At 42.6% G+C, this 13,212-nt stretch overlaps 1 protein-coding gene across 4 annotated transcripts in view; it reads right to left on the bottom strand.

The window, feature by feature from the left end:
* rxraa (retinoid X receptor, alpha a) overlaps positions 1–12,730 on the bottom strand; it is a 145,974-nt gene extending 133,244 nt beyond the window's left edge. For all 4 annotated transcript variants that reach the window (XM_084141082.1, XM_084141083.1, XM_084141084.1 and 1 more), the window contains exon 1: positions 12,503–12,730. In XM_084141082.1, coding sequence (XP_083997208.1) covers positions 12,503–12,530 — 28 coding nt within the window. In that variant the 5' untranslated portion in view covers positions 12,531–12,730. The remainder of the gene's footprint in view (positions 1–12,502) is intronic.
* Between the last annotated feature and the right edge of the window lie 482 nt (positions 12,731–13,212).

Raw genomic sequence — 13,212 nt, 5'->3', positions numbered from 1 at the left:
TTTATGCTGGAAAAGACAAGCTAATATACTAGTATCACAAAGAGAGGACACGTGGTTATCTCTTATTCTACCCCTTAGCTCTTGGTAGTGACTGAGAGGCTAATAAGTTGTATAACACCACTCTCAGCCCTAGTAAGAGATGAAATGAGATGAGTGGTACTGTACCTTCACAACACAGCCTATCCTAGCTTTGGTTTAGACTCCCATCATATACATGCATCTCCATCCATCTCTCCCTCTTTCTCCCTCACCCTTCCTTCTTCATCTTCCTCTCTTCCTTCCCTCTCTCTCTGTCCCTCCTTCTCTCTCTCTCTCTCTCTCTCTCTCTCTCTCTCGCTCTCTCTCTCTCTCTCTCTCTCTCTCTCTCTCTCTCTCTCTCTCTCTCTCTCTCTCTCTCTGTCCCTCCTTCTCTCTCTCTCTCTCTCCTTCTCTCTCTCTCTCTCTCTCTCTCTCTCTCTCCTCTGATCAGAGACTTGCTCCTTCCTCCTGCCTTTGTGTCTCTCAGGGGGCTAAGGCTTTGCTGAGCCCTTCAGAGGGAGACCATGATGCATCTCTTTTGATCAGCCCCGCCGTTGAATTAGCATGTACCTCTGTACCTCAGCGCAAGCTTTCTATCTACCTGCCTATCAGGCAGCGCTCCCAGCACACAAATCCGTGTGTAGCCTACACAGGCAGGCAGTAGGTAAAACAGGAGGCACTCCTCTAAGCCTCTCCTGAATCTTAATTACTAATGAACAGAAGCTTGGCACTGATGAGAGGAGAAAACGACTCGTATGATTACCAGAGAGACAGACAAAAGCCTTCCTGTGCATTGCTAATGTTCCATGCTAATGGTCCGCTGTGCTGTGGCATACTGAAGAATCATGAAAGCTGCTGCAGCACGCTGCTGACTGAAGTTGTTAATTCAATACAAGGTCTTTGTTGTGTTCTGTGGAGACTTCATACCTCAAAGGAGGGATAGTACACTTCTCCCTGTACGTCCTCTTCAATCAAAATAAGCCAGGATTTAATGGTGTTGCTTTTGAATCACGGTCAATCCAACGGTCGTGCATTGTTGTTTTGTTCAATCGTGGTGATCGTGCCTTTGATAATCAACAAAACCTGTTTCACATCTCTCTTCCTTGCTTTGGTTCTGGTGAGAAAACATAGATTAAAAATGTTCTGTGTGCTTTGATTAAAAGTGTTAACGGCGGGAACTGGTAAGGAGGTAAGCTTTTATGAGGAGTTGTGTTTGGTCCCAGGCCGGGTCTGGTCTGGCTCCGCAGCCGTCCGGACGTCCTCTCACTTCTGTGCCACTTAATTAGCCGTCCTGCACAAAGGGGAGCTAGTCACATGGGCCCAATTTGGCCCACTATAAAGTCAGGAATGACTCAACCTGCGCGGCGGACACAGGAGACTCCCCTTAATTTACGTGCCTGCAACACCGGGCTAGAACTTTGAAGATGAAAACAGGACTGATTTAACAAGAAAAAACGAAATCAAAGGAGTGGACCGTTAAATTCCAGGGAATTTCTCCAGATGTTGCCAAAATATTCAGCTGAAGCGCTCCAGATGTTTTCCCCTTCCTCTGCTCCGCTCACCGTTTCCAGGACTTCCTCTCACTCCAACCCCCAGGCCTTTTCTCCTCTGCGCCCCCAACCCCACCCCCCTCTTTATAACAGTTCCCCCTGATACCACCTTTACAGTGAGGGGTTTAATAGCCATGAGGGCAGGGTAGCATCCTCCTGGATTCTGTAATAAACACCCAATGCACTCTCTCTCATTTCACAAAGAGAGAGAGAGAGAGAGAGAGAGAGAGAGAGAGAGAGAGAGAGAGAGAGAGAGAGAGAGAGAGAGAGAGAGAGAGAGAGAGAGAGAGAGAGAGAGAGAGAGAGAGAGAGAGAGAGAGAGAGAGAGAGAGAGAGAGAGAGAGAGAGAGGAGAGAGAGAGAGAGAGAGAGAGAGAGAGAGAGAGAGAACGATTAATAGCATCCCTTTATCGCTAACCGAATCAATTAACTGATTATGTTTTAGTCAGAATATTATATCTGTTGGGCTTCTTGCGGTCAATTTGCAATCCACAAATTATTTGTCATTATGTTCCAGCCCCCCGACTATCCGCTCAAGAAGAAATTGGCCCGCGTCTGAATCTAGTTGACGATACCTGCCGTACAGCAAGACATAAATGGAAACATCCCTGCCTCTCCCTCTGTGTCCATGACTACTATTTTTCTATCCTTTTTCTTTTTTTTTCGTACCTCCCTCTCTCTTCACCTCCACATGGAGGCAGAATCAGCAGAAGCGTTGGTGTTTCTCCAGAGGCCGCCAGCCTCCCACAGAGCGTGACCTTGCCACAACCCCTGACTTTCCGTCACAGACTGGCAGTCTGAGCCTCCATGCCCTTTGCTGCGCATCGCACTACACAGGACACACACACGTGCACAAACACTACTCAATGATTGCATGAAGGCACACACACACACACACACACACACACCCTCCTCTTGCCTTCTCTAGTCTGGCTCTGATCTGTTACTCATTCCAGGCAGAAACAGAAGAAAGCGTCCTAAAAACGACACTTGAACTTGTCATTTCTGCAGGCACTGGAAAGTAAGCACAGTGGTATGCAGAACACACAGATGACAAAGACATGGCCAGCGCCTGCCTGCCTGACTGGAAACCTGTGTTGCTCGACTCTTTTATTTTAAGGCCTTTCTTGAGAGGCTGAAATAACAACACAAGTGCTCTTTAATTCTGAGGGTTGTTCCTGGCACGGCTTTGTTTGATCTGTTGAAAACGTTGTGCCTTTTTGTGTGTGAAACATGATATTTCTGTGTAATATGACAAAAGAAAGCCAATAGATACAGAGAGGTGAGTTAATAAAAGCAAGGGCTCTTTAGGTTCAATGTCACCCAGCCACCTATTCACATTCTGGCTCTAACACAATATGAGAGAACAAGTTGTTTGAAATGAAAATAACCCTCCACTAGAGTAAAGAGGGAACTCAACAGTCACCTGATGATCTGCCTCTGCTCTGTCTCTCTTTCTCTCTCTCACTCTCAGCATAGTGGTTGATAATGAATGGAAGATAAGATATGCCTGTGCTCTTTGTCCTATGTGGCAAGGGCAGGGGTATCATGATTTAGCAGCACCATCAGCTCACCTATCACCCTACCACATCCAAGGGTAGGGGTGAGACTTGTATGTATAGCCTGCTAAGGTCCAGTCTAGAATCGCAGCACTGTGGCACAAATGTTGTTTTTACAGGTAGAGACAGACAGAGCACCTCCTCAACACCATTCCACCTCTGTGGAAAGAATGCCTGAAACCAGCCGGCCCTGGCTAAGTGTTTAACCACAGGTGACAAAGCCCTCCTGACTCCCATTCTGCCTGCCTAGAGAGTGTATAGAGAGTGTATATGGAGGGGGGTCGCGCGTCAGGACTGAGGGGGCTGAGGTAGTCTGGTCGGAAGCAGGAAAAACGTTACACCTCCAGGTGTCAACAAACAGTAAATCACACTTTTCTTTTTCTCAGTTGGAAAATCTGTGGAAAAAATGCTACAAGAACACAAAGACTTCAATGAATATAGATCATGCCTTTAATACATCTGTACATGTGTGAAATAGGACAAATATAAACAACAACAAATTATTATTATTATTTCTGTTTTTGGAACCCAACTAGGCATGTGATTTTGTTGTTTTTCAGGGTATAAATAATGTCCAAATATTATCTTAAATCTGCCATCTTAAAGGCCCAGTGCAGTCAAAAACATGATTTTACTGTGTTTTATATATATTTACACACTATGATATTGGAATATTACTGTGAAATTGTGACAATTATGGTAATGCCCTTTTAATGTATGAGTTGTTTGAAAAGACCACCTAAACTTTCAGCCTGTTTTGGTGGAATGGAGTTTTGGTCTGCCTGATGAAATTTGTTAATAATAGACCAATAAGAAATAGAGTTCCAAACCTCTCTGCCAATAACAGCTAGTGTTCCGTTTTCCCCTCCCCATTAAGACCGCTCCCAGACAGACCTAGCAACATTTTTGCTTGAGAAATTGCTCTTTGCTAAGAAGTCATTTTTGTTTATTTTTGACCATTTAAAAAAAAAACAATCACAGTAAGGTACTTAATTGTTACACAGAAATGATTTGATATTGAGATAAAAATGGCTACATTGGACCTTTAAGTCCTTCCACATCCTCCATCTTATCTCTATTGCTAGGACTGTTGAGTGGTTTATGTAATGGATCCTAATTACAATAATGGCCCTTAATTTGACTGGTTGGTTTAAGCACACCAGTGTAAGCCTGAGTATTAGTAGACATACCGCTATGCACTTTCCACTAACTTCTAAACACTGTTTTCCTTCCTTTTTTACCCTCTCCCTCCCTTTCTCTCTCTTCACTGTTCATTCACTCACTCCACTCTGTTCACTCACTCTTTTCACCTCTCAACTCATTCTCCCTTTCTCTCCCTCCTTCCTTCCACATTTTATCCAGATATATCCCTATAGATTCATGTATAAAATACTCAAGACAGCTCCACAGATCCCTGCTTAATGCCAAAGCACACAACATTACTCTGTCAAACTGGAGCAGATATTCCTACTGCGTACATGGTAGTAGGTACACAGACTGCACATACACAGTCCATAACAGCTATAAAACATCTAAAGAAAGCAGCCATGCAATCAAAAGCAGAACCCAGAACAAGGGAAAATATTGCCTTGCACTGCTCCCTTTTGATGTTATCTATCAGCTGTGAGTAAACATCAGATACACAACACCAGATCAATAGCAAATGATGTGCTATGTAAGTCCAGGGCTTTAATATAAACTCTAGTGTGTGTGTGTGTGTGTGTGTGTGTGTGTGTGTGTGTGTGTGTGTGTGTGTGTGTGTGTGTGTGTGTGTGTGTGTGTGTGTGTGTGTGTGTGTGTTTGGTGTCTGCTTGGCAAAAACAGCGGTTAAGGAACCTTTGGGTCTGCCCATGCACTGTGCCCCTCCACCGCTCCACCCCTCCACCCACAACATTGTACCAATTCCTTCCACTTCTCTGCTTCCTGTCTGAGGCTGAGCATCATGGCACCTTCCCCTAACCTGTGCAGTGTGGCTAACAGACGTGCTGTGCTTCTACTGTGGCCTTCTGGCCTGCAGCACACTGATCATCTCTGTTAAGGTGACAGATGTAGTAGCATGCTGCTGGCTGGAGGTGGGGAAGGTCCCAACATGTCTATGTCTTAGAAACACCTGATAGAAAACCCCATAAAACTGTGATGATATATCCATCTTTCTGTGGGTTTTGTGTGTGTGTGTGTGTGTGTGTGTGTGTGTGTGTGTGTGTGTGTGTGTGTGTGTGTGTGTGTGTGTGTGTGTGTGTGTGTGTGTGTGTGTGTGTGTGTGTGTGTGTGTGTGTGCGTGTGCGTGTGCGTGTGTGTGTGTGTGCGTGTGCGTGTGCGTGTGTGTGAGCATGCGAGTCACTAAAGGCCAAGTGACTTTCATTCTCTGATGAGAGCAAAGAATTCAAATGCTTCATCACAGCTTTTGATCATTTTTAAATTGACTCATAATAGCTCAACCGGTATTTGTCAGATAAACACTGTAGATAAACACTCAAAAACATGTATTCTTATTTTAACCACGCTATAACAGGGCTGTATTACCATTGCTGAAATAACATAGACAAATCGTCGTTTTAAAACTGCTTATAATTAAATGGTTTCATGGAGAAATCATAAGTTATGTTTTTGATCAGTGTTCCTCGGTGTACTTAAATTTTTTGACACATCAAAAATCTGAATTCAACAGCAATGTTATTGTGAATATATATGGTTATACCAGCTCTCATGACATAATCACAACATAATTACTGACTGAACTTATAAGCAATTTACCTGTATTAGAGCACTGTGAAAGAAGGTGTTGCAAGGTTTTTTACAGGGTACAATTCAACTCATGGCACATTTCAAGAGATTTTCTGTTCAATAAAGTTGGTCAGGGACGATTACTATTTTATTTTGAGTCCTTGATGGAGGTTTAACAATAATACTCAAGTAAAGGGATCATCAACTAGATTCAGCCGCGGGCCGATTTTTTCTTGAGCGGATGGTCGGGGGGCCGGAACATAATTACAAATAATTTGTAGACTGCATATTGACCACAAGAAGCCCAAACAGGTATAATATTTGACTAAAACATAATCATGCCAAACCTTGCTTATATTTGTATACGATCACGTATCTCTCTATTATGCGTGGGAACAGACTTCCAAAATTGAACTAAATTGGAGCTGATTTCCTGGTGTTTTTACAGTCTTTTATGTACAACAATTATTATTATATGTTATTTTAAAAAATATTATTAAAAAAAATGTTTCTCTGAAAAATTGGGGGGCCAAATAAAACCACCCGCAGGCCAAACTTCAGCCCACGGGCCGCCAGTTGGGGGAACCCTGCTCTAGTGCAGGGTTTCCCAAACTCAGTCCTTTTTTTATTTTATTTCACCTTTATTTAACCAGGTATTTGTAGTTGTCCACATATTCTAAGTCAGACCCGCCGAGAGTAGTGATTCTAGTCGGGCGGGCGGGTGCAAGCAGCGTTCGATTGAAGAGCATGCATTTAGTTTTACAAGCGTTTAAGAGCAGTTGGAGGCCATGGAAGGAGTGTTGTATGGCATTGAAGCTCGTTTGGAGGTTTGTTAACACAGTCTCCAATGAAGGGCCAGATGTATACAAAATGGTGTCGTCTGCGTAGAGGTGGATCTGAGAGTCACCAGCAGCAAGAGCGACATCATTGATATACACAGAGAATAGAGTCGGCCCGAGAATTGAACCCTGTGGCACCCCCATAGAGTCTGCCAGAGGTCCAGACTACAGGCCCTCTGATTTGACACATTGAACTCTATCTGAGAAGTAGTTGGTGAACCAGGCGAGGCAGTCATTTGAGAAACCAAGGCTATTTAGTCTGCCAATAAGAATGCGGTGATTGACAGAGTCAAAAGCCTTGGCCTGGTCGATGAATTCGACTGCACAGTACTGTCTTTTATCGATCACAGTTATTATATCGTTTAGGACCTTGAGTGTGGCTGAGGTGCACCCATGACCAGCTCGGAAACCAGATTGCATAGCGGAGAAGGTACGGTGGAATTCGAAATGGTCGGTGATCTGTTTGTTAACTTGGCTTTCAAATACTTTCGAAAGGCAGGGCAGGATGGATATAGGTCTGTAACAGTTTGGATCTAGAGTGTCACCCCCTTTGAAGAGGGGGACGACCACGGCAGCTTTCCAATTTCCCCCCCTTGGTGCACGTTTTGGTTTTTGCCCTAGCACTACACAGCTGATTCAAATAACCAACTCATCATCAAGCTTTGATTATTTGAATCAGCTGTGTAGTGCTAGGGCAAAAACCAAAACGTACAACGGGGGGGCAGGCCCGAGTTTGGGAAACCCTGCTTTAGTGGACTGTGGTCTGACTCTCTCTCTCTTTCTCTCTCTCTCTCTCGCTCTCTTCAGTGCAGTATAGAGCAGTGGGATCTCTGGCTAGGAGGGCATAGCGACCTTCCTCTCTGTGTGAATTATGAGTGTGATCTGTTCAAATCCCCACAGAGACTGTTTCCGCTTCAAAAGAGCGGCTGTACGCATCCTGAATACTCTCAGTCCCACAGAACCAAACAGACACATTCTCACACTCACTCAGCCTGCAAAACAACCAGAACGGGTCCTGAAGTGCAGGAATAGGAATAATATATAGGCATAGATTGGCAGCTAATGTAGAGCAAAACACATTTTGAAAACGGTCAATGCAAAACAAACGTTCAGCAGTGCAGCAGGAACAAAGCATTCTTAGAATGGTGAAAGCTGAATGGTAAGAAATCTTGAATGCCCGAAGCAAAATTCCTCAAATGATAAAACAAGCAGGAGGCAGAGGTCGAGCTTTGAGGTTCAAAGTTCAGTGCAGCCCTTATCGATAAAGCTCTCCTGCTACCTACACGGCTCAAAACACAAATAATTAATGAGTGTTTGAGTGATTGCCATCTCTGTCTAAAGCCCCACCAGCAGCAGTTTGTGATGAGTATTGTTATGAAAGTAGAAACAGGCTGGGACTGGTGTGATACAGCATATGATCATCAACATGGATGTACACAGCTTCTCTCTCCCAGAGTCAGAGAGGTCTTTTAAAACTGTGAGCAGAGCAGGACATTAATGCTTAATGCACAGCAGCACAGATATTATATGAAAAGTGGCAGTCTAGACTTCAAGGCACTTCACTTTCAGTAAAAAAAAAAAAAAAAAGTTCATTTGCAGCTGCGTTCATAATTATGTTTCTAGTTTTTCTCTCTCTTGTACATTTGGTTCTGATGCCGGCAGGGAGGGAGGTAGCGGGAGGGGGAGGCAAATTTCCTTTGATTTGAAGGAGTAGTGAGGCTTGGGGGTGTGTGTGGGAGAGAGTGTCGGGGAGAAAGAGAGAGAGCTGTCACTTTAAGCAATTAACTTCTGCTATAAACCTCCTCCAATAAAAATGACAGCTGCAGCCTCCTCTCAAAGGGATAGCAAAAGCATCACATCAGGAACACAAAACTGGACGGTTGTAAAAGCCAAACTTGGCCAAGGCGCTTTTGGCCAAGCCACCTCCCTCCTCCCCCTCACAGCAGACACACACCCACTCCTGGTATTACCTTTGTTCCTGAATTACTGCCAGGAGAGGAATGCAGCCTTCCCCCTCCACCCTGTCTCCCACCCTCTGCCTCCACCCCTCAACCATGAATCTCACTTTCTCATCAATGACCATGAACTTCACTGGTGGGAAGACGAGGGGTGGGGGTTTGGGGGGGTTTACCTTCTGTTCCTGAAATTGGCTACCCCCTCAAACATACACAACAACAATAAAGTTAATATCCTTGACTTCTAGCGGTACTAGGAATAACATAAACAACTTCAGTAACAGGTGGCGGGACACACTTATAAAACCAGCGCTTCAATAATGACCATACAAGACATTGTTGCATACTACTAGGATTCTTTTGATTTAAAGTGAATAAAGTCAGGGTTGAGTGTAACACCAAGGCCAATGCCATGCTGGCATCCACCAAAAGGTCTCTGTCCAATCAAATAGAAAAAGGAATAGTTACCCGATCCCTTAGAGCACGGATCATCAACTACATTCAGCCGCGGGACAAATTTTTCTTGAGCGGATGGTCAGGGGGCCGGAATATAATTACAAATAATTTGTAGACTGCAAATTTACTGCAAGAAGCCCAAACAGATATGATATTTGACTAAAACATAATAATTTCAAACCTTGCTTACATTTTGTATTATGCGTGGGAATACTTTGGAACATATTTCCAAAATTAAAATCACTTGGAACTGATTTGCTGTTATTTTTACAGTCTTTTATGTCCAACAATAATAATAAAAAACTTGGGGGGCCAAATAACATCACCCGCGGCTGCCAGTTTGGGAACCATGCCTAAGAGTTAATCTATATTTTTCTCACCATCACACAATCACCATCATTGTCTTGCTTTAAGCAATACTTCTTATTTACATTCAGTTAGCTGCATTAAATCAACAACACAACAAACCCATATAACGCTACAGACAATCTCCTGACCTCAACTGTGTCCACACGCCATTGAAACAGTGTCACAACCCTAATGGTATATAGTATACATTAGGATATATGAGGACAGTTATCCTCAGTTACCTCTAGTCATAGATAATATAGTACATATCAGGTATTACAGGATCTGCTCTCTGCCCCTATGGAGAAGACAGCCAGGCTATTTAAGGCCATATCACTTTCTCAGTTTTATAATACACAAAGCTAAATACACCCCATTCTCCCAAAATCTATCCTTAGCTGGCAAAGGACACTCTACATTTCAATACATGGTTTCTTGGCTCATTGTGATAGCCACACTCAAATTCCTTTGACAAAATGAAGACATTGTCTGTTTTCAATGTCACCGCTCCATTCTTCACAGCTTTAAGTGAGAGAAGACAAAAAAAGGAAAAACAGGCTCCAGCGGCTAGCTAGCAGCATAGAGAACATACCGTGCCAAAAGCAGGATGTCATCGTCACAGCCAACAATCAATCCATAACTGTAAAATGCTCTAGCTGTCATTTCAAACAGTGGAATGTTTGAATTCCTAATGCAGCACAACTCTAGATAATTACATAGAACGAGCAGCTAATCAATACATTCAAGGGCTTATCAGAGTTAGTGGTGTCCTTGAAATGCGCAATTAACAATCAGAGCTTCAGAAGGAGTTTGATGGGAAAAGTTTATATTTAAATCCCGAGTTAAAGGCGGACAAATCAAGAACTGATGAAAAAAGGCCTGCTGATACAACATGTTGAAAAAGTGTGGAATGATTAGAACCTTGGCTGTACTAAAGAAGCATAGAGAGATGCTGATTAATAAAACACTTGAACTATTACAGTGCTATTACACTTTTATTACAACACACACACAGGTTCCATGCTATGCTGGGCCTGTAAATATTTTTGGAAAAATCTAACGGTAATTTATTTTAATATGGGGACACGGAAACTACAGTAGGCCTGTAATTGCAACCTGTCATGACTATGTGAAAGTTGGCATGGTGAGATGTGAGATATATATCTGATAAGTCATATGAAGGCCTGTGTGGTCACAGTGCCAGTGATCAGTTGTGTAATCAGATAGAGATATCCCAGAAGTCCCTGTGCCTCTCATTTGTGCATATTGGCGGTGGCGGGCTGATGATGTGTCAAGGTGTAACATGAGGCGCCCCTAAAAGACCTGCAGAAACAATAACACGGCTGCCTACAGCTCTCGGCTATGTCTCTGCTACATGGGACACGGTGTGCTCTATACAGTTCACCAGACATACAGTAGCTGGGTTTTAATTATTTACACTGTAAGTGTGTGTGTGTAAGTGTAAGGGACTTAAAAGACGTATAGATCCACATTATAAGAAGTTGAAATATTATAAGTTGTTTTCTCATATAGTTTAGGACAAAAAGATACCAGGCCTAGACTATATATTGCTAATTACTACTACAGATGATAATAATGTAATCATAATTTTCATCATCATAATTGAGTGCTGTAATGAAAAATACAATTAATTAACATAATTCTGAACTGCAATAGAAAACGGGTTATGTGAAAAACAACTTAACAACTTATGACCAAAGATTGCATTTCACACCCATGCTCTTCCCATTTTGTAGCCATAAGGCCGATAACACTCAACATTCTCAATAGAATAAAAACCATATTATATACATTTCAATATAGTGTACATTTCCACACATCTACGTTTATAATCATTACCTAATTGCTTCAAAATTGTCAACATTTTATCGAATAAAATAAATCAAATTGAGCTTGTTATTGATTAGCAATAAGTGCAAAACGGCTTTTTATTTCCACAACAACCTGAGTCTGAAACCCAAATTAACCCCCCGCCCAGTAACGTTACCAACTTTCTGAGTTGTCTCTCATGTTCGAGTTGGACCCTCACACTCTTTTCGTTCGAACCCCAACTCATACATGACTTCAAAACATTGGGTGGAAACAAAAACTACAAGCCGTGCCAATTAATTGGGTCTGCGACGAATACATGGCATTAATTCATTTGTGCAAGGCTACATTGTATAGCATGCTTGCCTCTTCTAATAAATACCTCTAGTAAACTTCGGCCTATTGCCTACATTTGTATTCTCTGGGTGGTATTTACTCAGGGAGTGTGCAGTCCAATATGAACACTTTCAGTGGCATGCTACTGTAGCCTATTGTATCGACTCTATTGCGCGTAGGCTAATGTACTTACTGTAAAAACTGTATACTGGTAGCCTACCATAAACAACACTTCGCTACCAAAGGTAGGCTATGGAGGTTTTTACGTATATAATAAACTATGTTCCCAAGTGTATATGCAATGTAATTTAGCCAGGTTTGTTTCCCTGCCGGGTACATTTAGATTTTCAAATAGCCTACCATACACTTTTGCATTGTAGCCTTGGATTAAATTAAATTAGCTGGAAGTGCCGAAAAAATGCAAATCGCCAATAGTTTGCAGAATACTCAGATATAAAATCTACTGAAAGAGATAGTTGGCTATGATTTTTCTGAATGAGATGCCACCCTAATCAATCGAATGTCATCAGCTCTGATATAGCAGTGTGGTACACGGCAGAGTAGCAGCCTATATTTGACAAGCCTGACGCGACTCAAGTTTCTCTCTCTTTTCAGTGAAACATAGGCTACGATGAGAAAATGTTTTGATAATTTACAAACAAGAAATCTATGTGTCTTTCCATATATTGCCCATAACGTAATGTAAACATTATTCTAATTTTACATGAACGCAATTAGGCTAGCCTACTCATTTCTGACGCTTAAAAATGTAGTGCATAAACAACACCATCGCTCGTCAGCACTGCGTGAGTCTAAACGTTGTAACATTGTAATATCAAATACCCGTATTGCAATAATACAAAATAAAAAACTAGATGAAAAACTTACCCAATGACAAGAAAGGTTTGGTTTCCATGTCTGGTGGGTTAGCTCATGCCAGCTGACACGACCGTGTGTGAGTTTTCAAGCGGGGATCGAGGGCGTTATACTACAAGGCTGGAAAGATGGCTCCAGGGCAGTAAAAGTGACAGTCTTTCAAAAGCGACGTTCGATAGAGTAAAAATGCACCTATTGTTTCTAGTTCTGTTAGCTCACTCAGATGCGCTCACTCCTTGCGCTCCCTCTCTTGGGCTAGGTTTAGAACTCCAACTACTGGATCCGCACTGCAATAGGGACCCGCGCAAGGGGGACTCCCACCAACGCAAGCAAACCGCAACGACACACGAGAAAGGAGGAGTATATAAGGAGTCCCTTCTAGGACTTTTAGTTTCGAAGCCAACTTGTGAAACGTGTTAAATTAAGTAGGCCTAACCACATATAGCTGTCAGTTTAGCATCGGTCCATAAAAAACATAATTGCTAGCCGGTATGAAACCAAGCTCTCCAAAATGCGTATTTACGCACAATTTGGCATCTCAAAATAACTTTGAATTGAGGCAAGGGGAAAGTAACTGAAGTGCCACTTTCCTAGTGAAGGTAGGCCTTCTGAAGTGTCTTAATAGATGTGTTGAAGTTAGCGTTCCTCAAGTGGACTTGCAAATTTTTTTGGCATACACCTATTGTAGGCTATAAAATCCAGTCAAATCAAAGTAGTGGCAG

This window comes from Coregonus lavaretus (assembly GCF_964263955.1).
Source record: "Coregonus lavaretus genome assembly, chromosome: 24".
NCBI classification, from domain to species: Eukaryota; Metazoa; Chordata; class Actinopteri; order Salmoniformes; family Salmonidae; genus Coregonus; species Coregonus lavaretus.
This window is presented reverse-complemented; position numbering and strand designations above follow the sequence as displayed.